This window comes from Eptesicus fuscus, chromosome 6 (genome assembly GCF_027574615.1).
Source record: "Eptesicus fuscus isolate TK198812 chromosome 6, DD_ASM_mEF_20220401, whole genome shotgun sequence".
Classification (NCBI taxonomy): Eukaryota; Metazoa; Chordata; class Mammalia; order Chiroptera; family Vespertilionidae; genus Eptesicus; species Eptesicus fuscus.
Window position 1 is genome coordinate 94,623,555 of NC_072478.1, and position 26,486 is coordinate 94,650,040.

Below are 26,486 nucleotides of genomic sequence, written 5' to 3' on the forward strand. Positions count from 1 at the left end.
CTCTTTGATATTTTTAAGAAGATTCAAAAATTAGTGACTTGAAAATGTCCAGGATTAATGCATTTTAACAATTAAGGACCATATTCTGAGTTTATTCACAGAGGTGATGGGTTCACTGCTTTAGGAAGAATTTCTGAAAAGCAAGTTTGCAGGCTCAGCATCCCTGGTGGAGTGTGCCCGGCCAAGCTTTATATTTCATGTCTGGAGAGAGAAAAGGCAGACGGGTGAGGGCAGAGTGTCAGGTCTGTGCCTGCCTCCACAAGAGAGACAGAGCCCTAAAAGAGCAGATTAAAGTTTTTTAAAAATACTCCTTGTATATTCTGTACATTGACTTATATATGTATATAGACTAACAGAAGTTATGAAAGGGTGGTAAAGAAGTTCTGATTTTGTTCCACATGCCCCACTTTGCAGATTATCACTCTAAGCAGCAGGCAACACTTGGGTCCCCTGAGCTGTTAGCAGACTCTGAGCCTGAAGCAGAGGATTCTGCAGTAAAAGGCCACCGTTCCTGATCTGCAAAAGGCCAGCTGTTCCTAAGATGCACTGCAGCTTAATAATGCTTACTTAGGGGCACAGGCATTGTAAAGAGCCACTCCTTTTTCAGAACTTTAAGATAGGAAATTGAGAGTTTTAGATTTATAGCAAGCTAATATATTGGGGAAATACTGACTTGTACAAAATTACACAGATTGCTTTACTACAAGACTTCTTTGAGCTTTTAATATGTGAATTGCTATAATGAACATTGGAAGAGATATAATGCATTGTTTTTCAGATGACTCTGGAACCTTCTGTGTTTATTGTGGGTAAAAGGCACCTGGCATAAAATAGACTGTTTTAGCCCTAGCTGGTTTGGCTCAGTGGATAGAGCACCGGCTTGCGAATTGAAGGGTTCTGCATTCGATTCCGGTCAAGGGCACATGCCTGGGTTGTGGGCTCGATCCCCAGTAGGGGGCATGCAGGAGGCAACCGATCAATGATTCTCTCTCATCATTGATGTTTCTCTCTCTCTCTCCCTTCTCCCTTCCTCTCTGAAATCAATAAAATATATATATATTTTTAAATTGACCGTTTTAACCTTTTTAAAGCATACAGTTTAGTTCTATTAAATACATTTATAAATGTTATGCAACTATCACCATTTGGTTCCAGAACTTTTTCATGACCCCAGAAGGATACCCTGCACCCATTCAGCCTTCACTCCCCAGCCTGGAACTGTTTTTAATTAAATCCTAAAATTCAGTTTGGTAGACATTGCTCTAAAATACTCTGCAAAATATTTAGTATTTGCTACAGTAGCTATTACAGAATTGTTGAACATTTATTTAAACTATCATTTCTGTAACATTGTAGAATACTAATTGGGGGAAATAGACATTTTAGAACTGGGGGAGTTAAACAGCAGGTTGGTGTCAGAGCTGGAACAAGAGTCAGGTTCATTCGACTCTTCTGTCCACTGTGTTCTGTCCACTGTGTCATGCTTCTCGATTCAGCAGCTCAGTCAGTGAGGGGTCTCATTTGGTAGGTGGTTGTGTATCTTTGTTTCATCAGTGGATGAATTGAGGTTTTAACTGAGACTGCATGACAAGCCACACTGTGTTATTGTAGACATACCATTTGTATACTTTCTAGAAGATACCACTTTGGGTCAGCTAGCCAAAGAGGAGGGTTATTAATTCAGTTATCCATATTTTAGTCATTTGCCCTGTTTATTGATCACAAAGTTTTCTCAGTATCAGCATTCTGACATAGAGCATCTTGCAAATCAAATAGGTCCATGACAACAGTCTTTAACCCTTTGCACTCGCTTGCTTTTTTCTCGATTCCTTTATTCTAATGCTAACCGTGTCGAGTCACACTCGACATCCGAGTGCAAAAGATTAAGATATTTAGGAAGAAGCTACTTGAATATTTTGTTGTCAGAAGACTTTCAAGTCACCATATTTGAATTTTAGCTTGGAAGTAAGTTGCATGTTTTTGTGTGTTTTCTTTGAAGAGCATTCTGCATCTCCATAAGCAATTATTAATGATCAGCTTTGTCATTGAGCCTTTGGACCATTAAGATAGAACCAGGGTGACTCATATCAATCTTATATTTCCTTTTAGGACAAGAAAGAGATGGCCATCAGTGACTGCAGCAAAGGTACAACTTTTTGATCTTGTTACATGTTAACATTAAGAGCCTCACCTCGGCTAGACCAACAGAGATAGAGGCTCTGGGTCGGGTGTGATCTGTACCTGTGCCCCCTTCCTCTGAGGCCTTTAAAGAAGTAGCTTTATGGTTTAGCCCTTCTCAGAGGTATTATGTAGTAGTCACCTTAGTGTAAGTGTGCTCTTGAATGGATAGTTGAGTCTGTTTATCCAGGCTTATAAATAAACTAGTGACCCAGTGCATGAAATTCGTGCACATTAAAAGGGGATTAATTAGAGGAAATAAATTAATATTGCTATTTGCCCTTTCGTTATAATAGAAGTGTCAGAGATGAAAGAAAATTAGTAATGTATATGAAAACCTTCCTCCTGTCAGAGTCTGGGGCTCATCACGGGACCCAGAGTCAAGTCCCCGCCCACCCACATGCACCTCAAAATCGCGCGAGACTCAGACCCGGCCAGCCCCCTCCCATTGGGCTAGATCCAGACCCAGCCAGTCCCACCCTTGTCAAGCCCTGCCGGGCAGGGGGCATAGCCTCAGGTCCCCTGGCCCAGCACCAGGACGGGGGGGCGTGACCTGAGGTCCCCCAGCCCAGACCAGGGCGGGGGGGGCGTGCCTTGAAGTCCTCCGTCAAGCCCCGCCAGGTGGGAGACACGGCCTGAGATCCCCTGTCAAGCCCCGCTGGGTGGGGGACATGGCCTGAGGTCCCCCGTCAAGCCCCGCCAGGCGAGGGGGGGCACAGCCTCAGGTCCCCCATCAAGCCCCACCGCAGGGGGGCGCAGCCTCAGGTCCCCCGTCACGCCCCACCGCAGGGGGGCGCAGCCTCAGGTCCCCTGTCAAGCCCCACTGGGTGGGGTGCACGGCCTGAGGTCCCCTGTCAAGCCCTGCCGGGTGAGGGGCACGGCCTGAGGTTCTCTGGCCTGGCGCTGGGGCCGGGGGAGCAGCCTGAGGTCCCCTAGCCCAGCACCAGGATGGGAAGCGCACCTTGAGGTCCCCCATCAAGCCCCACCAGGTGGGGGATGCAGCCTGAGGTCCCCTGTCAAGCCCCACAGGTGCGGGGGAGGGTGTAGCCTCAGGTCCCTGCTGATTGCTCATTAAGGCTCCTTTTGGGAACTTGGCCTCAGCTGTGGGTGCAGCCATCTTTGTGATGGAGTGAAGGTCAATTTGCATATTCCCCTCTTTATTAGATAGGGTATGTGAAGAAAAATTCAGAGCTACCTTGGCAGCAGAATCTGCTGAAACAGAATTTACTTCCTATAGTGTCCAAATTACTTTACTTTGAAATTGAAACTGAAGATCTTAGCTGCTATCAGGCATCTGGATCTGTGTGTGCGGGGGTAAGGGGCAGTTTCTGTTGGGAATTGGTACTCTTCAGATGTAATAATTCTTCTAAACCTATTTGCCATCATTTTAATTACCCTTTCAGGTTCCACACACTGAATCAAGACTGCCACTTTTATCTGAGTTCTATCAGGGTCTTTCCATCCCACCAACTTAGAGACACCTAGACTTAGGATCACTATTGTTTTGTTTTCAAAAAATTTTATTTTTATTTTCCTTTTTTTTTATTGTTTAAAGTATTACAAATAGTAGTACATATGTCTCCTTTTTTTTTCCCAATTGACCTTCCCCCAGCCCCCCCTACCCCCCGGCACATGCCCTCACCCCCCTCCCAGTGTCTTGCGTCCATTGGTTATGCTTATATGCATGCATACAAGTCCTTCGGTTGATCTCTTACCTCCCCCCGCCCCTCAACCCTCCCCAGCCTTCCCACTGTTGTTTGACAGTCTATTCGATGCTTCTCTGCCTCTGTATCTTTTTGTGCATCAGTTTATAATGTTCTTTATTATTCATAAATGAATGAGATCATGTGGTATTTTTCTTTCACTGACTGGCTTATTTCACTGGAGAGCATTATGCTAAGTGAAATAAGCCAGTCAAAAAATTTTTGATGGGCCAGTTTTTCTTACCTTTCTAACCAGCTTGGTATGGAGAACATACATAATCACTTTTCCTTGCATCTTACTACTCATGAGGTTTACTGGCTAATTATTACTTTTCATAATTTGTATTTTTATTTGTTTTCCTCTCTTTATTTAATAATTTCTTTGAGAAAACCATAGGGTTAGAAAGAACCTTATGCTGTCTAGTCCAACTCTCATAGTAAGCATGAGTTCTCTCTTCTTTTTTTTTTTTTTTTTTTTTTTTACATTAATTCATCATCCCCTCTGCTGGGGCTTTCTTTTCTTTGTATTTCTTATTTCTTTTTCAGTACCTGAATTAAACTATTGCTACATTAGAATGTAGCTAACTACTTCTAATCTATTACTATCTTGGGCTGGAACTAATTCTGAATGTAGTTTTGTTTGGAAGAAGGAATTTAACCTTAATCTGTGTGTGATGTGTGGCTTTGAAAACTGTAAATTAGGAACAAACTGCTGATTTTCAGAGTTCCTTTCTCTGTAACCAAATGATGAGAAAATGCCTTGTAAGCTTGGTTAGCAGGGCGTACAGTGGGCAACAGTCATTTCCAGCTGCGGTCCGAAGAGGAGGAGCCATGTCAGGAAAATGAGAGGAAGGGGAAGACTATTTCCAGATTTGAGTTTGGAACCAATATCCATGAGAATAATATTTTGTGACACATGGAAATTATGTGAAGTTCGAATCTCAGCGTCAGTAAAGGTTTATGGGAACACACCCCCTTGTTGGCTCAGGCACTGTCTGGTTGCTTCATGCTACAATAGCAGAGTTGAGTAGTTGTGACAGACAGTCTGTCCTGCAAAGCCTGAAATCTTTAGTCTTGCCCTTTCCAGAAAAAGCTTGCTGGCCTCAGGTATAGCCTTGGACAAATAGCTCTTCCTTTAGACCCTGAATGATGGTTGATTAACCAGTTAATGCCACATGTCCTAAACAGAAACCATCCCACTTGCGTCTATAGACTCTTATGGCGTACAAAGGGTTAAGAGACTTGATATGGCTGAGTATGTATAGGCCCTTTTTTTTTTCATGGTAACAGTTACCTCTTCTCCTTTTACAGCCATTCAGCTAAACCCCAGTTACATCAGGGCCCTGCTGAGGAGAGCGGAGCTGTACGAGAGCACCGACAAGCTCGATGAAGCCCTGGAAGACTACAAGTCCATTCTAGAAAAAGACCCATCAGTGCACCAAGCCAGGGAAGCTTGTATGGTAAGCCTCATTCTTTTCTTCTTTTCCTTGTGTTGCTACTCAGTGAGTCTTAAATAATCCTTGGGACACAACTGCATTCCATTTCTATACTTTTGAGGAGCCTATCACAATATATGGGCAACAGAACTTGAAAGTGGTAGCCAGAGACTCACCATGTGCCATTTAAACTCCATCCTCAATGTGTTACCTGTATAAACCTTTCATCTCTAGGGTTGACAGAAATCTTACTTCATTGTTGGACTAGGACAGTCTTGTCCACTGTAGTACAGTTCAGACCAAAGTGAGTCTTAAGTGTTATAGGTAAGGAATTTCTGGTTTTCTATCCATCCTTTTTCTTATTCAGTCACCAAGTTTCTATTTATTGTCATAGGCCTATCACATTTGCAATTGAATATATCCTAAATTAATCTTCTTGTCCTTTTTAAAATGACTTCTAGTCTTATCTCCGACACTGCATTCCTTTTGCTTCTAGATGTTATAATTTTTTTAAATATATTTTTATTGATTTCAGAGAGGAAGGGAGAGAGAAACATCAGTGATAAAGAATCATTGATCAGCTGCCTTCTGCATGACCCACACTGGGGATCGAGCCCGCATGTTTTCTGACTAGGAATCAAACTGTAACTTCCTGGTTCATAGGTCAACACTCAATCACTGAGCCACGCTGGCTGGGCTAATTTTCATGTCAGTTGTAAATTAGCTAAATGTTACTGCTTCCCCACTTTAAAAATAACTCCAGGTTTGTACTTTACCTCTAAAACCACTCTGTGACTGTCCCTAATGCATAGAGCAGCATATATTCTAAAGGATGTACTACTGAATTGGATGTGCACATGTTATTACCCCATAATAATGGGGGTTCAAATCAATTTGAGAAACCTGACTTGAACTAAACAGCTCTCTTCACTGCCACCCTCTGCAGAGAGCCGTTCGGGTGGAGAGGCCTGTCTTGCACCCCAGCACGCCTGGGAGAGCATGGGCCAGCAGATAGGAGGTGGGGATCTACAGACATGTTTTGTTTAAGCCAGCTTTTTGTTTGTTTGTTTTTAATTGAGGCCACTTGCCAATATAGAAAAGTGGGAAGATTTGATTAGATAAAAATCAAAGCATACTCTTCTTGAAAATAAATAGGAAGTCCTGGCCAGTGTGGCTCAGTGGTTGAGCGTCGACCTATGAACCAGGAGGTCATAGTTCCATGCCAGTCAGGGCACATGCCTGGGGGTGTGGGCTCGATCCCCAATGGGGGGCGTGCAGGGGGCAGCCGATAGATGATTCTATCTCATCATTGATGTTTCTCTCTCTCCTCTCCCTTCCTCTCTGAAATCAATAAAAGTATATTTTTTAAAAATTGGAAGATGTGGACATACCGGGTTCTTCTTGAACTCCTGTATGCACCATCTGGCTGGATCTCTCCCGTCCCACTGCTGGCCACGCTGCTCCATACTGCCTTCTGCCAATTCCTTCACTTGTTTCTATTTCCTGTCTGCCCTGCTCTGCAGGATTTCCCACTTCTCTCTTGGAATGATTATTCTACTGAGCAAACCTGAGAAATGTTGACTGATCTTTTCGCATTAATATCCTAGGTGGTTTGAGTTTTGTTTTGCTCTGTTTTTATGCATACTTCCTTCCATAATAACAGATCTCTTATTTATCTAGAAATGGAGTAATGGGAGACAGCCTGGTTTGGATAATTAAAATACATAAGCAATTTGAAACCAGTTTTAGTCCTTTATTTGACTTTTAACATATCTCTGAATGGTGGTAAGATCAACTAACTTTGACATGAGGAAACGGAATACTTAAAACCTTGGCCAAATTCTTGGTAGCCTTTATCCTGTCATATTAGTTTTAAGCCTTCTGTGAAAGGAAGCCTTTTATGCTAGTTGTTATATGCATAAAGAATTTATTTTATTTTTAATTCTTATAATAGAGTTATTACTGGAATCCCAGAGTACTTGGGGCCAATTACAGAGCTAAAAGGGACCAAAAGAGACTCTAATGTAGATCAGTGGTTCTCAGGAATGATCTGGTTCCCGGGGACGTTTGGCCGTGTCTGGAACGTTGTCATGACTGGAATGGTACTGTTGACGTCTTAAGTAGGTGGAGGCCAGGGTTGCTCTCCACATCCTACCGTGCACAAGACAACCCCCTTAACAAAGAATGTCCTCGTCCAAAATGCCGATAGTGCCAAGGTTAAAAACATCCATTGTCGATCTGATTTTCTCAGTAAATGAGATTCTATAAAGAAAGGACTTCAAGGTAAAAAATATATAAATGAGCAAAAAAGTTTAAAATATCACCCATAATCCCACCACCTAAGTATACATACCATTGTAAAATTCTGGTAAGTATCCTTTCAGACATGTTTTTGTGTATATGTTTGGTCACCACATCTTTATTGAGGTTTTCCTTGGGCCACTGTTGCCAAGAACTGGACGTAGAGCAGTGAACTAAACAAAACTCCTACCTTCATGTGGCTCACCCACAAACAGTGATATGTGATATTAAATTAAAAATATTTTTTATTTAATATCACATATCTGTACTTTACCTTATCTCACATTCACATTCGTTTTTAATGTTTCTCAAATTCAAAATAAAGCTGAGGGATTTTTTACCAGCCCCGGTTTCTCCTCTTTTCCCCGCAGAGATTACCTAAGCAAATTGAAGAACGAAATGAAAGGCTGAAGGAAGAGATGTTAGGTAAGTTTGCTTCTCTTATTTCTCTTGACCATAAGTATCTGGGAAGCGTGGGTCCCAGGGACAGCAGCATTTTTTTTCAAGGGAAACACAACAGTTTGAAACGACTTCTGGGCCTTCCATTTGTTGTGGGCGGCAGTTCCGTGGGGCTAGTGAGCTCTTAGCTGTTTCACTCCAGGACGAGCACTGTGGTTTACAGAGGGTGTCAGCTTTTCAAAACCCAACTGCTGTTTATTTTTCTTGGAAATTTTCCCTGCCTAAAAGAATGCAAACACAGTTCCCAACCTGGGATACCAGCAACCTGCATTTCAGATCATGAGTGTCATGAGAACAGTTGAGTTTCTTCACTGAGTAAACAGCCTAAGGCTTTAAGTTCATTAGGATGCTGTCACTATCGGCCAGTACCATGGCAGAATCAAGGGAATTTCTGTTTTGAAAATGCATTGAGTCTCTTTGAGGAGATGTGAGAAGGCAGGGATTAGGGGAGGTGGGGAAAGGCTGTGAGTGGAGGGTAGGGCAAATGGATTCTTTTGATCCATGTTTTAGTTACTTGTCTTGTTTGCCAGGGTTTTATAGCTGGATTCAGAGAACCCCTCTCATGAACAGTCTGCCCAGCATATTCTGCTTATAACCTGATGTTTCCCTACTCAAGATCGAGTATAGGGTCTTTCTTATGAATATTTTCTAAATCTGTCTCGTGACTTATATTTAATATATTGCAGTCACATGTGCCTAAAGGAAAATCTTTTACAATAAATTGAGCCTGGCCTTTTATGAGCTGTAAGCGTCGGGATCCAGAGAATGAGAACAAATTTCCCCATGGTTCACTCTGATAGGAGAGCTGGTTGAGAAGAGCCCATTAGCCCAGGCAATCCACAGCCCTCCGACCCTGCTGTCTGGACACAGGCTCCAGGGAGAGCTGCTTCAGACTGGCAATTTCTAGAGCCTTCCCCAGTTTTTCCCCAAAAGTCTCTTTCTCTAATTTACTTATTTAATTAAACTTTACACCATGTTTGAGCAGAAAAGTTATTTTGGAGATACTCTTTTGTCAAAAAAAAAGAGCGTTTCTCTCCTATTCTAACAATGATGCTTTATTATAGCCACACACAAAATAAGTATGTGCATTTAGCTGAGCTAGACTTCCTGCTGAAAGAGATGGCTTTATGAATGACCACAGTGGACATGGGAAAGACAGCTAGGCAGTGCTCTCTAGGCTTTGTGCAAAACTGTGAAGGAACGAGTGCAAACTGAGCCTGATTGTGTCATCAATGGCAGCTGGGATCAAAACTTCCATCTGTCCCTGTCACTGTAAATTCTAATGAGCCCTGTCTTCATGGCTTTGGATTTTACTTATATTTTTCCCTCCATGTGAAATATTCAAGTTGAATTAATTCCTTCAGTTGCTTCTGTAATGAAATCTCCCATCCCACTTAATTTAAGTTCTTGGTAAGTGATAGTCGGTTTGTTGTTACACGTGAATAGTATTAATAGCTGGATTCTTTTTTGTTAATGAATATAAGGGTCATGAATAAAGTATTGCTTGTGGGTGTTACCTGCCATCGGAGAGCCTGGAGGGGAGAAATCACTCTGCATGGACTGAGCCCCACAAGAGCTTTCTGGTGTTCTCCCCTCCTTGTTACGGGTGGCGTGGCTGTGGTTCGTGTGCCGTGAGATCCTTGGAGGGTAGTCATTCTGAGTGCAAAATAATGTCACTTCCTTAGAAGTGGAGCAAGCTTTTGCCGTGGACTTGGCACAGTTTTTTGTGTGAGTTTCTGTGGGAATGGTAGCTTCTGCTGGAGCACTGGTAGTTAAAGATTTAAAAAACTGCTTCGTGTTAGGAAGTTATGTGGTTATTGAACAAAATGAGCTTTTATTCAGGTTTTCTTTTCTCTCTGTAACTTGACTTTCTTTTGTTAGAAGACCTATATACGCCCTCCTTAGGGGGAAAAATCCTGATTGGAATTCGGAATGGGTAAAACATACTCTGCCCTCCCTTCCTAGCCTGTCATTTATAAATGTCATCACAATAGGAGTGGGGACCTGGTGGCCTCAGCCCCAGTGCCACAGTCCTTGCTGAGCACAGGACAATCCGATTGGCTTCATATTTGAGGAAAGTGGTCCAACGGGAGTGTTTGCTGTTGTCCCTTTCTCTCGACAGATTGACCTCATGGCCATGAGAGGCAGGGGATCTGAGGTCTGAGGATCTCAGGTGTGGGGTCAGTGATGTGATGAAGTGGAAAGAGGTGTCCTGGACAGAGCTCCCCAAAGTCAGGCTGAGTGACGGTGCCAGATTTGCTACAGGGGTAATAAGGAAACCTAACTGATGACTGCCCGGATGGCAGAGTGGGGGTGGAATTTGGCCACTAGTGAGAAGTGTGGCACTTAGGCCAGTTTGGCAAATGATCCTGTCTTAGGCACAAGGAAGCTGCTTTTTGTCTGAGTGTCCAACCTGACTCTCAGCAGCAGGAAAATTCATGTGTGTGATTGTGCATCTCTTTAGGAGCATGATCGTTACTGAAGGTGCTTCTCTGCCATCATCTTCAACAGCAAAAGGTGAACTTTTCAGACGCTAGAAACTTGTTGGTCCAACCAGAAAGTTGTGCGCTGTTCCCTTATGTTCCACTGGCCCCACTCTGATTTCTGAGTTGCTTTACCCAACATCGTAGACATTCAGATGTTTGGTCAGTGAATAAAGGGCCTCTTTCCCACAATGTGGCACTGCCTTTCTGTCAGCCACCTCCAGGCTCTCCTCTTCTGGTTCATTCTTTACTCTGTCACAGCACTAACAACCCCAAAAGCTCAGTACTTAAACCATCAGTGGCCTTCCCTATGACACAAGAACCATAGACGCTGGGCCTGGCTTGTGGGAACCTAAACCTGATGCCATGCACCCTCCCCCCTCCCTTTCTGCCCAATGGACACACTGCTCACTCCTGCCTAGCTGGGGAGGGGCCTGCAGTGAACCCTCCACCCAGGTAGTGGCCCTGGACAGGGGTTTCCAGTGGAACTGCCCTTCTGGGACTCTCAAGATGCATGCTCACTCACTGTGTAGGAGGAGCCGCAGATTATGCCAGCAGGGACATTTTATTTGGCTCCTTAAAATGTTGATTTCCTCCCTCTCCTCAACGCCAAGTCAGACTGCCAAAGTTCTGGGTGACACTTTCCTGAGGGTGCCCCATCTTGTCTCTGCTTGTTGTGGTCCCCATCCCTGCATTTCTCTACCAAGACCATGCTCTGTGCTACCCCCGTGTGCAGGGACGAGTTCCACACCAGTGATGCTCCTTAAAGAGAAGCACTGAGCATGTGTTCCAGGTTTATGTTTGGGAAGCCTGCCTGGAGAATGGTTGCCCTGCGTTCCTGGAGCTTTCTCAGGACGTGGTGAGCTTCAGAGGGATAAATCTTAGAACGAAACCAAAGGTTCTTTCCATGAGTTATTAGTACAGGCCTGGACATCTGAAGGGCAGCATCTCTGTTCTTTAACTGGGCTTTACTTCAAGAGGGGAGGCCTCAGAGGGACAAAGCTGCTAACAGGGATAAGATGGGAGGACCCTGTACCTCTGGTGATGGGGGTTTCTTTCCCTTTTACCCCCATTCTCATCTCCATTGGAAGCAAACCTGCAAGAAAAATTAAGAACAGTTTTAGAAAGGATTGAAACTGTTTTCTCACTCATCCTAGCCAATATTTTCTAAAACACTCCTGGTTTCGAATATTCCATCCCTTTGCCCCATAAATCCCTAAGAATCTCTCAAATGTTCTAGAAACTCCCTCAACTATTGACATACAAGCTCCATGACTTTCTTGTATGTAGAATCAGCATAAAATCCCTTGGTTACACCATGTGTCTCAGTTCTGGCTTTAGGACAGGAAGTCGCTGGTAGTGAGAGCCTGAAACTTGGGGAGAGAAGGCTGGACTGTTGAGGTTGACTGGCTTGTGCAAATGAACGAGATCACCTCTTCCCCGAGAAGTGATGAGTGTGGTGTGGAATCCAGGTGAGGCCTTCCGTAGAAAAGGAGGAGGCTCTTGAATTTGAAATCAGTAGAAATCTGCTAAGTGGAATTAGATTCAGCAGATGGCTGCTGCTGTTTCCTTAGAGAACAGACATGGAGAGGCCTGTGTCCCACCGCCAGGCAGGGGGGATTGGCAGGGTGCCCTCGTTTACCCGGGAGCAGCACGTGATTCGGCCACCACTCACCCCAAAGTCTATGTCCTTCGATGGTTCTGGCCAGTTTGGACAGGAAGCTTTGCTGTCCCAGGAGCCAGCTGGGCTCCCTCCCGCTCATGTACACACAGGTTCCAGGGTGGATGGCATCAAAGTGACTGCACTCCAGAGGGGGAGTGGGGACTGAGGCCTCCTCATTTTAAAAGCAGGAGTTTCTGTAACTACCAAGAGATGCTCTTTATATTTTGTAATCGGATAGTAAGGCAAGCTCAGTGGGGGTCTTCCTGCTTCTGTTCATTCCCCATATTTATTTGCGTTTTCGCTTTTACATTGCAGGTAAACTAAAAGATCTTGGGAACTTGGTTCTCCGACCTTTTGGACTCTCCACAGAAAATTTTCAGATCAAACAGGATTCCTCTACTGGCTCCTACTCCATCAATTTTGTTCAAAATCCAAATAATAACAGATAACAGAGATAACAGTAACTTTTAAAGCTGGCTAGTAAATTGTGTGCTGCTTACTGGTAGCAAGGGGAAAGGCCCTGCCTATGTTTAGGTTCTAAAAGCATCTTATCTCAAACACAGGCCATCCAGTAGACCCCAGTGCACCTTTCCTTGTGTTTTATGATCAGGGTGAAGTGTACTTCCTGATGTAATGAACCTAATTTGATTTCCATTTTAAGGTGGTATCTGTGCAGCTGTTGTCCTTTGTTTTGTCCAGGAGGAGCCTGTTAAGGCTGACCTCCTGAGCCATACAAACACACAAGCCCAGACGCCAGCTCTCCTGGACCGAGCAAACCTGCTGGTCAGAGACTGCCCAGACAGGACTGATGGGGGTCCTGCCTACTGCCCCCTCCCCCAATCACACGCACTGCCCAGGCTGCCCGGCGTGGGCTCCTGATTTCCTCTGTGGTAATAAATGCTTTCTGTGACAGTCTGAGCCTGTGAATTTTGTCCCCATGACAGCGGAAGCAGAAGGCTTCTCTGGCTCTGGGAGCAGTGTTCCGTTTATTGTTACTGGACTCCACAGATTTGCCTGAAGTCTTAGTTGCACCTTGAGGATGACCTTGAAAAAGTTGACCATTCTGTGTACTTGACTTCAGAAACCACCTCAAGTTTTGGCCCTCCCCAGGTTTGCACAGATGTTATAAAATCATTTTTTTGACCAAGCTTCTCTTATTTTCAACTTAAAATAGCTTCATTCAGGAATGATATGTGAATCCCAGAATAAAACATTCTTTTAGACTACATGAACCAAGAGGTTTCAAAGGTAGGTGTTTTTATTCATTTGTTGATGCTGGTGCAAAGCTTCCCGTTTTGCTGGTTTGTGACAAAGGCAGTGCGTGTTTCACCTCAGAAATGAAGTACATGTAGAACTCGGACGTGCAGTAGTCCCATCCCCAAGGTAAGGACTGTGCTCGTTCTGTGATCTCTTCTCAAAGCCCTTTAGGCTATTGCTTTGTGGATAGAGAGCAGAATTATGCGCAGTATTGGCTTTGGTTTGCTAAGCTTACCTCCCAGATTGAAAAGAAATTCTCCATAGAATTTACTAGGGCAGAGGGAGAAAGAACATTGCTAATTTTGTTTTATTCTTTTATGGTAAATTTTCCCCAAAAGGTGTGAGAAATCCTGCGCGTGTTCGGAAACATAAAACTGGGTGGTGCAGCATCAGTGGCAAGTGCTTCTTGCGTGGCCATGTCGGCTGGAGTCGTTCTCAGAACCCTTTCCACTCAAAAACATTTAAAGAATATTTTGGCTCGTGTGGATTATATCTGTTGATATGTACGTTAGAATTAAATGTCTTAAATATTTAGTTAATTCTTTAAAAGTAAATACATTTCATATTAACATAAATATTCCCAGAAAAATATCTTCCAAAACAAAGCACATTTTAGTAAGAGTGACATTCTACATATTTGCAAATCTCTTTAACATGAGACTTGATAGAAAATTCTCATATTGTCACAGTATCACATCATGCAGTCTGGGAAATTCTGCATGCTCATGACAGAATGGTGGTGAAAACAGATAATCCCTTAATATTACTATGAAAATATTATGGACTATATTTTGCTTAGACTTGACTTGAGTTAAATGGCTGAGACTAAAAGGTTGGGACTGAGATTCCTGAAGGACTAGCTGAACTCCAAGGAATAGGAATCTTGTTTGCCTAGAAACAGCCCTGGTGAAGACACTACCATTCCTGCAGGGGGTAGAGGTGTTGCTTTGTAGGCCTCCCTTCCCCCTCCCCTCCTGAAATCTTACGGGACGCCAAACAAGGCCCACATTAAATGCCTCTAGTGAGTGGGCCAAGTAATGTATATGGAAAGAAATGAAGTTTGCTTAAGCCTAGAAGTTTTTATGTACCACTGTTATTTCTCTACTTCCAAAATCTGGGGGGAAAGGTAGATTCAAACATTTTGAAAACATTTGACAATAGAAGAACCTTTAAACTGTTGAAAAGTAGATATTAGTGTAAGGAAGGAAGGTGGCCTGTTTGCCTACTGTTGCTAAAGTATGATTTAAAGTTCAGTGATGCCTTCCTCCAACCAAAACAAGTATGCCAAAATTTACTTTTAAGGTAATCACAGTGTGACATTGTATGTATTCTTATTCCAATGCTGTTGCAATGGATCAAAATAATTTTGGATCTCCTTCTAGTGTGTTTTTGAAGGCTCAAAGACATGTTTTGATTTAACCTATGAATAGACCAAGAGCTCCTAGAAGGTAAGGGCCATATTTACATTCAAAATAACACTGCTGCTCTACTAGAAACTTAGTAAATTAGTCTGAAAGGACATTGCTCAGTAAGTGGTCTATGCGAACTATCACTACCCGAGTGTTCAGATTCTGTACTCTCTATTCAGTACTGGTTTTAAAATGTCTCCTTTGCTGCTAACCAATATGTTATCTCAAGATAAGTAGCAACTAGTTATTATCAAAATTTTAAGATCCAGCAAGTGATTCAAATGTCAGCTTAGGTTTATGTGCTACTTGTCACCTCCCAGAGAATGTGGTGGGCGGCAGTGAAAGACAACCTGTGGTCTTCACCTCATCAGGGCCGCGTTCCGTTTCTGCAGTGTTTTGTTTGCATAGGTGTGCAGTTCTGACCACTTTGGAGGGCTCAGCTAGGATTTCTCAATAGTGAATTTAGTAATCGCAGCTTAACTTGTGAGCAAAACCAATGGACGATAGTGGGGGTGAGGGCTTGGGAGTGGCTGGGGAGAGATCAATGGGGGGGGGGGGAAGGAGACTCATTTTTTTTAAAGTTTGTAAAGAAAGCCCCTTAAAATCAAGTGAGCCCATCCTGTGTAGCCATGTAGAATGTCCTCAGATATTGAATGTTCAAACTGGTTTGTAAGCATGTCTTCTGATTTTTAAATTTTGAATTTTGCATCTTAGATATTTGTAAGGACTTGTCTTGAGACTTTCAGAAATCCCCAATTTGTCCTCTAGTGTCAGCTTCCCCACTTTCTCCTAGATCACATTTACATTGAATCTCATATCCTCTATGTCTGCACTGTCTCTTAATCACCTCTCCAACTTTCACAGGATCAGCTTTTCCATCCACTGGAGCCTCTGTAGGCTTACCCGGGAAACTGGGACTGTTACTACAAATTCACACCAGCTGGTGGTTTCTGTAATTGTCTTCACATCTTGGGTCCAAAATTCTATTCTTGAAATCCAGCCTCTTTCTAGAACCAACTTTCTGCATGTTTCCCTTCCATCACAAGCAATGCATCTGGGTTATTTCTATCCTCTTGCTCCATGGCCCCCACCCCCCAATATCCTATGGTTTTACGAGTTATTGTACTTATAGGAATAGACTGTCTCACTGGGTGAGGATATGGAGTCCGGGGAGTGGCTGAACCTACTAGCTAATGACGTGAACATCACAGCCCTGGGCCCACATCTGAGCTTCAGTAAAATGACAAGCCCTCACACTCTGGACCTTCAGATTGCTCAGGTATTGTCAAAGTCACAAATTTTTGTTTAATTCATAAATGCCAAGTGTATTTCTAATATTTTGCATAGTTGAAGTAGGGCACAGCTCCCAGGAAATGTTGCTGGGCCTGAGGAGTATTTGTGGTGTGCCTCTGGTCTCCGAGCTGACCTCTAGACGATTGCTGAACAGCTTCCAACAGATCATAAGCTAAAACTCAGACAGATCGAGGAAGAGCAGACCTGGACTTTTTTAGTGCATTTTACTATTTGATTAGATTCCCAGGGGAATAGGCAGCAGGTGTTAAATGTAAACCTGACTAAAGATGTCTCAGCGCTGATCCCCCAGGTGAGCACATCTGTAAATCTTGTCCTTTATAAACTGGTTTAGCAAAACTTCCTCAGTTACCTTAAGCTTGCCCTTGAAATAAAGGGCAGGCCTAGAGCTGCAGCAGTCTCGTGGGTGCAGCCTGTGAACCTGCAGCCAAGGTGGCGGCCAGCCCGGCTGCCGTTCATGTTGTCTTCTGTGACCACCTCCCTAACTCACCTCCCTAACTCACCCCTCCCTGACTTCTCTAATACGCCTATCGGTCTATGTTGTATACTTGGTACATATCTGCCACCTTAGGAAAACCTCCTTGGAGCAATTGGAGCAACTTATCTTTCAGGCTGCCCCCTCTGCACCACGCAAGCCACAGGCTGTCCTCCTGTCATCTGGATCCTTTAAAAAAGGACATGTGTGCATGTTCTACCAGAAGTGACTGGAAAACCTGTTCCTTCAGGGAACTGCACAATTAAAGCTGTACAGGGGAGGGAGGCGATCATTTCCAGTCACTTCCTGTCAGGTGAGAGCTGCCCTGAGCCTACACTAGACCGAGAATAGGAAATGGATGACTTGCTCCTAGCCAGCCAAAGTGGTGTGGTAAAAAATAACCACAGAGCATAAGAATAACTGCCCCTTCAAGGGGCAATCTAGTTATAAAATTAGGTTATGAAAACTAGTGACTAGGCTGCTGTCATATTTCAAAGCATCAGAAATTTCAGTCTTCCTGGCTACAAGCTGGTTGAGGCTAGGGATGGGTTCATGGGGTTTGTTATACTGCTGTACATCTACAAATGTCTTCTCATTTTCCAACCCTCTGGCGTCCACCATCTAGGAATAGGTTACATCACACAGGTTCTGTCAGCCAGGACTAGAAGTAGGACGCCCCTTCTTTTTCCTTTCACTCAAGGGGAAACCGGAAGCTCACATTTTCCTTCCCCTTAGCCAAAGGCAGGGCTTGCCGTCCCACTGCCAAGGAAGCCCATAGCTAACCATTTGTGGCCATGGCTCAGTCCCAGCTACTAGTTTCTGGCTTGCTGAAAAACATGGCCTCTCTCAATGGCAACTCCTATCAGGCACTGGGGCTGCTAAGCTCAGGTATCATGACAGATGAAGACAAGACTAGGGATGATTTGATGGTCCCAAAATAGAATGCTATTTGCCTCACAAAGTCAACTGGAAGGAAAGGTCTGATAACTCGCTAGGGCTGTGTAACACTTGGATTGGATTCTGCCATTGGCGGAGTTGGCATCACAGGCTGGAGCTATAGCTTCAGCTTCTGCTGCAAAAGCTTTTCCAGCCCGTCTTCTACAGACTTTAAAGCAGCTGCATTTAAACGTGAGGGATTGGCCGTCACTGCCTTCTGTAAGGTGGTCTGTCTTTCTGAAGGCCAACTATGCTCTTCTGGGGCCGGACACATTAGTCTCCCTCCACCTCTTCACGCTGCTGATCCAGTTCATCTTCAGAGCACAGGTTTCTGCTTTGACTTAGGATCCACATGAGTTAGGGCTGAGCTTAGAGAGAATTCAAAAACACAAGATTGTAGGACATGTTGCTCAAGGAAAAATTCCCTTGTCTCCCAAGTAGAAACTGAAGGGCTTGAGTGAGACACTTCTTTTCCACACCCCATTCTGGCCAGTGCGCCAGGCCTGGTTCTTCTGTCAGGAAGATCTCAGAACTAAGTTTAGAACCCATGTCATCTTTCTCTTAATATCACCAATGTTAGAAGCTGCTTCTCACGTGCCTCACGAGGGAATAATGAAAGGGCTAACCCAGAAGTGTTCTTAAGGACAATGACCTAGCCTCTGTGTTTGGCCAGCTCTTCCTTCCTCTGGCACAGTATTCCTGAGTTGTATCTTCTTTCAGTCCAGGTTCATTACCTTCTTGATATCTAGCAAAGGAGTTGTTAGGCCATGAAATTTCATTGTGAATAAGCAGAGATTTGGCAAGACACTCATCACTAGAGAAAAGTATGCTTTAAAAACACAGCATGCTCTATTTGAGGACTGAGGGAGGCATCATTACTTGAAAGAGAAAAATGAACTATAAAAGCAGTAAAACAGCTTCTAGCCACAGTGCATATTTGCAGTGGCATGCCCAGGGAGGTGCTGATACAGTCCACACAGGATTCCTGGGCACGAATATGAACTTACATTTTCTTATCTGAAGACAGCACCAGAAGATCCTAAGTGTATCCATGGGTTGCATCCCTCATTCCCTGTATCTTGTAGGAGTTGTGTCTGTAAACATACTGGCACACGTCATGACACCATTAGGTGGATACCATGGTATGGAGGTAGGAGGAAGAGATCTCGTGTAGGCCTTGCAGATACTGAGCTCATGGCTTATTTACCGTCCCGGGTTCTCTCTAGCTCTCTTATCATTAGTGAGAAACTTGAGGAAGAAAAGATTACCAGATTCCAGTGGCCTCCTTTCTATACTCATTTAGATAAACTGAAATGGGAGAATGTTTGCAATTAAAAACTCCATGTATACTCTGGAAAAACTGGCAGCCTTCCAAAGGATTGCTTTACACAAATGGAAAAACACACACTGACCTGAGTTTTGGGGTCAGTGCTGAAAAACTTCAATTGTCTGGGAAGTTTTAAGAGGCTACTTTTTCCCTTACAGCTGAGTGTTTCTGATCAAACACTTGACCTCACTTTTTCACATTGGATGTGCTGGGCTTCTAAAGAAGCAACCAATTATCCATAAGGGCAGGACTCCTTTAAAAAAACAACCAACCCAGCAGTAGATACTTGTTTCCATCATTCACATTCCTCCAGGCTTAGACATAAAGAAGTCCCATAAAATCCCTCCAGTGATGAAGAACTTACAGGTTCTCCTAAGGAAGCAATGCTACTTAAAACAGCTCCTTAAAGGACACCTAGTGGTTGAATTTCAATAGTGAGAAAAAATAACCTTTAAAACCTAATTCCTAGAAAGTAAATAGTTTATAAATAATTAAATTTTTAAAAATATCAAGACTTTATTGGATGTTACACAACATTCTTTTAACATTTATGTCTCAGCATACTTTAGATGAGAAACAAATTTGTCATTCAAGTCTACAAAATGAAATAGGCTTCTGAAGATTTGAAATACAAAGGTAGCATGAAGCATAGCTTAAATATTAAGCAACTAAAGCAATGAAAGTGAAATAGCAACATGGTATGTCCTAGATTTTAAATACCACCAAGTTTCTTTTTTTTTTTTTTAATGAAAATCTGGTTTATAACAAAACACCTTTTGAGAATTTATCATGAGAAAAAAATAGATCTTTAAAGCCTGATCTCTCAATTTTTTTTTTTGCCTTTTATCATTTCCATCACTCTGCACAAATAATGCTAAAGCTTACTTAAAACTCTTGATTATACAACTCACATGGCAGTTGTCTGGTTCTTGAGGGGAGTCTGGAAGGTACTGCTGGTGGTAATACAGCTAAAGACAAGATGGGCAGAGAGTCTGGTGCCACTGCGGCCTGTAATCTTTGACTCCCTGCTGGCATAGTTCCTGAGCTTTTTCAGATTTCATCATATGTATAATGACTTCATGATAAATACTTTTCCAAAAAGACAATTTTAGAATGCAATCACAACTTTTAATTACTTACAGTGTAATTAGGATTTGCATTACTCACAGAAACAAGAGTGCCTACCTTTTCTTCTTTGAGTTGTGAAACAAGTCCTTAGGTATATTAAATGTTCTAAAACTCCCCCAGAACCTTTTATTAATCCTGAGTATGGAGTTCAGTAATTCTAAACCTATACAGTAAGATTATGGAAAGTTTGAACACTTAAGCCAAATGCTCGGTTATGTTGCTTTAAATGAATTGTTTTTTGGCTTTTTTTTTTTTTTTTTTAAGTAATCAATAAGGATTATCTTTCTGGTTTAAAAAATAAATTGGTATTGCCACTAAAAAACTTCAGTTTTTATTATTATTGAAAGTACGGCACCATCAAATATAAAATACCTTAAAAATGTAGCACTAGCAGGTCAATCTGGTTATCTCCGCTCATTAAAAAAGAAAAATTAAGGTTTCTTTTTATATGTATTTTCCAAAGATAATTCATGAAAAGCCTGACACCATCTTTTATGGGTCTGTTTCTGCTGCTAGTTCCCCAGGGATAAGCCCCACCTGACACCTGTAAGCATTTCTTGCACTTACACAGAAGGAGGAGCTCTGGGGGGGGAGAGCCACATCAGAATTCAGACTCTTCACCTTTTAGGATCTAAATAAAATCAGTAATGATAGGAAGAGTAAACACCTTTTCAGCTCAGATTTCAGAACTAGCTCTCAGAGTATACATCACTCTGAGATCAACACTAGCCTATCTACTCTGACTCAGAATTTAGAAGTTAAGAATGGGATTATGAAAATGTGCACAAAATGTTAAATACTTGTGGCAAATAAATACATCTTAATATGTATTAAGGTAATACAGCCCTGCTTTATCAAAGAAAGAAACGTCCAAATTTTCGGGGTGAGGGTACCTTGCCATCCTTTTAGGATGATGTTAAATCTTTCCTGTCGTTTCCAGGGGCACCCTGAAGGGAAACACTGGCCTCAGCATATGTGACCACTGGTTTCACAGGCGAGTCATTTTAGAAATACCTTTGCTCATATCTGAACTGAGTAACATAAACCTTGGAGAAAGAACAGTTTTAGTATGAAAGATAATTCAACATTTCTGCCATCATCCCATGCCTTGTAGGTCTGTCCAAACTCCTGATAAGAACTTCACAATCAAAAGAAGTTACTGTCTTCGCACATAAAATGAGTTCTTGTGTGCGTATTTCACATCACTTTTCTCCTCAACTCATGCATAATTTATTGCAAAAGTTTGTTTTAGAAAACATTCCCCCTAATACCTTTTCTTCGGTTTAATATAGCACAATTTACAGGTGCCCTTTAGAGACTGTTGGTTTTAACCACTGCCTGAACATTTACTTCTTAGTGCAGCTTTAAAAATCTGAGTCTCCAATTTCATTCAATCCTGGTGCTCTGGTGTTCTCTGTGTCATTGTGGTACAGGTCCATGAAACCAGCAGCCTGCTAATGTCTTTGTGCTGAAATATAGTAGAGAAAAGGAAGAAAATGTAGTTAAGCACAAGTAATTATATGAGAAAAGTGATGTCCTTGTTTAATTAAGTCCTATATAGATTGTGAGATCACAACTGATTTTTTTCTTTTAAATCAGTTAAACTTGACCAATTTTTTGGAGAAAACAACTTACTGCCACTCTAAACCAGCAGAAGCATTCGTGTTCTTTCCAACAGAAATAAATGGTTGTCATCTTCACATTATCAGTCTGCACTTGAGAATTTCTAAAGAAGGAACTGAGCTTTGTTCTTTACCCTGCCATTCACAGGTTCCAACACGAAGCTTGGGAGCCAGCTTAGCTGCTGTGCACTATGTGAAGCACCAGCAGCCTGGCTTTAGCACAGGCTACCTATAGACTTTAGAAGCATGTATATACAAAACCCGGCTGTGTCAAAATCCACTGCAGGTCACTGTCCACACATGTGCAAAGCGCAAAAAAAGAGGGTGGGAGGTGACTCCCCCGAGGTAGACACGAGCATCCGAGACATCAAGAGCACCATTTTGTCCTAGAAGACAACTTGTGCACACTGGTTAGACTGACCAGTCCTACAAAAAGCAGGACTCCGAACAGAACATTGGAAAGGACAAGGCTTATGAAAATTACTACCCAATACCGTGACCAGAATGCCTAACATTCCAACCTGCCTTTAATAGCAAAAGTGGGGGGAAACCCCACTGAAATCCTCTACAATCCCCAGTATCAATAAGATTTTGACTTCCAAAAGAGGTGATCTGTGGAGAGAACAATGAGTTTTTTGGTCAAATGTATTTTAAACCAAAGACGTGGTATTTTCAGTGGAATAACAGACAAAACAAATACAGAATGCAAAAAGAAAAGGAAAATCCCCATTCTTCCCAATATTTAACTTCCAAACATTTCACAGTACGCGCCTTTCCCACTCTTTACTAGAACTCTTTTTCTATGTTAATTTCCAACGGTTGCCATGCTTCATTCACTTACTGGATCAAAGCCTATAAATAAATTCCACAGGGCATTCTATCTTCCTAAGCAATGAAAAATAACTTCTAGCCATAAACTCAGCACACAACAGAGTGGAAGGTGAGTATAGTCCTTGTTTCTGAAGAAACAGAATGATTAACACTTAAAATTTCACATTCAGCTAAGAGCAGTGTTTATTTTCTAAAACTAAGATATTAGTTTAATATTAGTATAATTACTAATATTATACTAATAAATATTCAGAATTATACTAATATAATACTCAGAACTTTGGTAGTAAATATCCTTTTTATATATTTGAGAAATATAGTAACTAGCCAATCCCATGTACATTTCCATTTCCTATTTACAACTGTCAATAGTTGGCTTCATTCTGAGTGAGGCCTATTCAAGTCGGCAGGAAAGTCAAGGATTGTAGCAGATCTTACTATTCATGTGAGGTGCAAAAAAAAAAAAAACCAAAGACACTATTCCCTCAAGAGATCATTTTAAGGGTAGCTGCCACCCCTATACAGGTAAGAGTTCATAATTTCCCAACCTCAACCTCTGATCCAAAATGTGCCATTCTACCCAGCTTGCAAATTACAGCTCATGCAGTGATACAGCCCAATGAATAGCCTTTATTCAGGAAAACAAAAAAAGATCACAAATTCAAAAGCAGCACAACGGATTCCCTAAACCTTTCCTCCTGTTTAAGAGCCCAAAATAAGCCTTTCAGGCATTATCCAAGGTTTTCATAAATGTGCTTAGATTACAACTACATTGCCACACTCTTGCCACCCACTGAGTTGTAAATGATAGTTTTGAGATTAAGAATATATATCAACATATATATTCTTATATATACATTAAGAAGAAATGACTACGAAGTTAAAGTAATGAATAAAAGTGACAAAGGTTGAAATAGTGAAAAGATAAAGGAATCCACTATTTGACCATCCAGGGAGGCTCGGTTGCTATTTGGCATAATTCTACAATCTGACACCCAACTTCTACCACCATAGTAAAAATTCCTCTCAATTCCTGGAAGCTCGAAGGAGGCTGGCTCTACTTTTTAGCACAGCAGGTAATACAAAATGAAAAGTTATTTTGACTCATTAAAGCGATCACCTACATAAGGGATACGCAGCTACCAATGAAGGCTAAGGAAAAAGAACTAATGAATCCTTTAACATCTAGCCTCATCTACTTTGGAAATGATCAAGGAATGACACGGTGCCCTCTTCACTCTGTGGCAGGGCTGAACACAGACAGACCTGCCCGTCTCACTGTTAACGTCAATGCTCCCAGTCTGAATCCACAGTGGTCTGTCAGACACTGTAAGGGAGCAGCAGGATTCGTCACTGTCTGATGTAATAGCTGCCATTTGTTGAGACCTATGGTAGAAAAAACCAAGTTAACAAAAGTAGAGAAGTCATTTGAGTTCTTTTTTTAATCCATTTTTAAAAAATTTAAAAATGTGACCAAAATTCAGTTGAATTTTCATAATGAATTTATTCTACATAACTTAATGGCTTCACAAAATGTGAAGCTTTGGTTCTAAACCAAGGAAAACTGACGAGGTGTGTACACAACAGCCTTAGCCAGGCGAGGGAACTCTCCGGCCCAAGTCAATTCAGCAGCAAACTGTCTTCCGGTACAACATGATGCTGCTCTCCAATGCTAACTAGCATTTCATGTTCCTGACAACAATTTTACTAGCCTAGTATTGGAATAGTCATGATCTTAGCATTCAACAAGGGCTGGAGTCTCCATCCCTTCCACATTACAACATTAATGAGACTCTGTTTTGCAGAATGACCAAAAGGTGCCTAAATCCCTTTCTCCTTTAACGCCAATGACCATTTGTGCATACTATTCAGGGACCTGAATCAATGACTCAGTATCTGCTTAAAACAAGTTTAACAAGATAAGCTTTCTCACTTAGGCATTCAGAACAGAGACTTCAAATACTAAGCATAATTCAAATAAAAAATTGCTATTTCAAGCCTTATTTTTTTAAACATATTTGCTTGTCTGCTTAATTCCCTACTTTAAGTATTAACAGATCATCTGTCAAATCACTATAGTTAACTCTGGGGTCATTGAGTTAGAGAATGTTTGGTCCTTATAATATTTTTTAAATGCTAAGTTAAACCAGAAGCATATCAAAACTTTTAAAAAGGCTTTTCTGACATTGAAAGGATAAATTTTATACACCTGATCTATAAACATAATTCTGAATTTTAATGAAGAACAATTTCCTTAAATGAGGCTTAACAACGAGATTATTTACCTTTTTGTTCACAGGAAAACTTAAATATACTACTATAGCTCAACAGCAGTCACACCAAGAAGAAAAGGAATCTGAATGCACAAGAGAATTTTTTAACCTCTCCCTCCATAAGTAACACCTTTTAGGTCTAAACAATCATTCTAAAGAACCTACTTTTCCATTCTAGGCAAAAGTCAAGAATCTGCATCAAAGAATGACCATCCTTTCCTGTGCATTGCTTCCAACCCCCGCCCCCACGCGCACACACACACACAAAGGCTTTTGTGCGAATGTTGAAGTTTTCCCTCCCTCAGTGCTTTTGGGGTCTCAAGGTTCTTCTTTAGACATTGACCACACCTACAAGATCCATTACGAGAAGCCAGGGAGCCCTGACTGTGATACAGTAAATGGAGGGACACCCTCCTGAAAGCCATCTCAGTGGAATTACTTATTTTGTTCATTAAGTCAAAGCTTACATGCAACAATGTAAGGCAACGGTTCCTGGGAGGCAGCAGAGATGTAAAAGGACAACTCAGAACAGGGTAAGTAAACACTCAGTCTCCTTTCTGGAGTGCATGAAAGAAGGAAGCAGAGGAGGTCACACTCTTAGAGCAAAGCCCAGAATGGAAAACTAAAGAAAACTAAAGAATTAAGATTACATATATGCACCTACCATCTTGCTGAACTCTCAACATGAATTTTCTCTTAATATAATGTAGTATGCTGCAACAAGAACAAACAGGTAAAAGCATCAACACAATAAGACATTCTGGCTTCTAGCCTTAGTATTTTTCTAACCAGAACATTAGCGGTCACACCTAGATGTGCTACTCCCAGCCAGATTTCCTGCTAAAAGCTAAACTGTGAAGGAAAATCAGTTTTGTAATCAGCATCTCAAAAATGAGCCTGAGTAAAAACGACTACACTCTGGAGAATGTGGCCACAGATCAAGACCTTGGAATGTGAAGTATTTCCCTCCTAGAAAGGGGAAACGGCTCCTACTCAATCATACCAATAGCAATAAAAAATGAGGGGGGAAAAATGAGGGGAAAAGTCAAATTAATGTCCACTTTTCACCATTCTGCAAAATATTAACCCTTTGCACTCGCTTGCTTTTTTCTCGATTCCTTTATTCTATTCGGGATTTAATTTTTTAAATACCCCAGATTTTACAAAGCGCGGCAGTAGAATAAAAAACTGGAATTTCTTTTCATACAAACTGACTTATTTAATGTAAGAAAAGCCCAAATAAAGGAGGACAGATGGAGGGAGGGAAGGGATGGGCTACCGATGCCAACCGTGTCGAGTCACACTCAACATCCGAAGTGCAAAAGGTTAAAATGAAACACCAGGGTCCCAGGGGAACGCAGCATCCGTGCAAATCAACTAGTTTACCCAGAGCCGACGAGGGTAGCTTTGTTGTTCTAATACTTTTGGAAAACTCTCCTAGGAGGACTTCTACTGCGCTGAGCCCCACCTGCTCACTCAAGCCTCTCTGAAAGGATGTGGGAAATGCTAGGCTTCTGAAATGGTGACTAGTCCTTAGTACACATCAGTGTCTGAACAAGAATCCCTCTTCCTCACTCACAAGTAGACTATCATCTCTGCTATGACAGGCCCTGTGCTTGGCATAAAAGAGGAGAAAACCACAAGTAATAGACTCCTGGGATTTATGTGATCCCGTAAATGAATGGGGCAAGCGT

General features: G+C 42.1%; 2 protein-coding genes across 8 annotated transcripts in view; one reads left to right on the forward strand and one right to left on the reverse strand.

Moving 5' to 3' along the window:
• Nucleotides 1-26,486, forward strand: part of TTC1 (tetratricopeptide repeat domain 1) — a 69,051-nt gene that overhangs the window by 22,145 nt on the left and 20,420 nt on the right. For 2 of the 6 annotated variants that reach the window (XM_054718117.1, XM_054718114.1), the window contains exons 5-7: nucleotides 2,110-2,146; nucleotides 5,193-5,341; nucleotides 7,990-8,044. In XM_054718117.1, the coding sequence (XP_054574092.1) occupies nucleotides 2,110-2,146; nucleotides 5,193-5,341; nucleotides 7,990-8,044 (241 nt within the window). Of the gene's footprint in view, nucleotides 1-2,109; nucleotides 2,147-5,192; nucleotides 5,342-7,989; nucleotides 8,045-10,541; nucleotides 10,565-11,296; nucleotides 11,356-11,889; nucleotides 12,011-12,538; nucleotides 13,136-26,486 lie in introns of those variants that run through there. The other 4 variants (XM_008147659.3, XM_054718115.1, XM_054718116.1 and 1 more) reach the window with 4 other exon arrangements.
• The window catches only part of PWWP2A (PWWP domain containing 2A), a 32,163-nt gene continuing 24,610 nt past the window's right edge, over nucleotides 18,934-26,486 (reverse strand). The window contains exon 3 of one of the 2 annotated variants that reach the window (XM_028154665.2): nucleotides 18,934-21,534. In XM_028154665.2, coding sequence (XP_028010466.2) covers nucleotides 21,521-21,534 — 14 coding nt within the window. In that variant the 3' untranslated portion in view covers nucleotides 18,934-21,520. Of the gene's footprint in view, nucleotides 21,535-25,457; nucleotides 25,507-26,486 lie in introns of those variants that run through there. The other variant, XM_054718112.1, reaches the window with a different exon arrangement.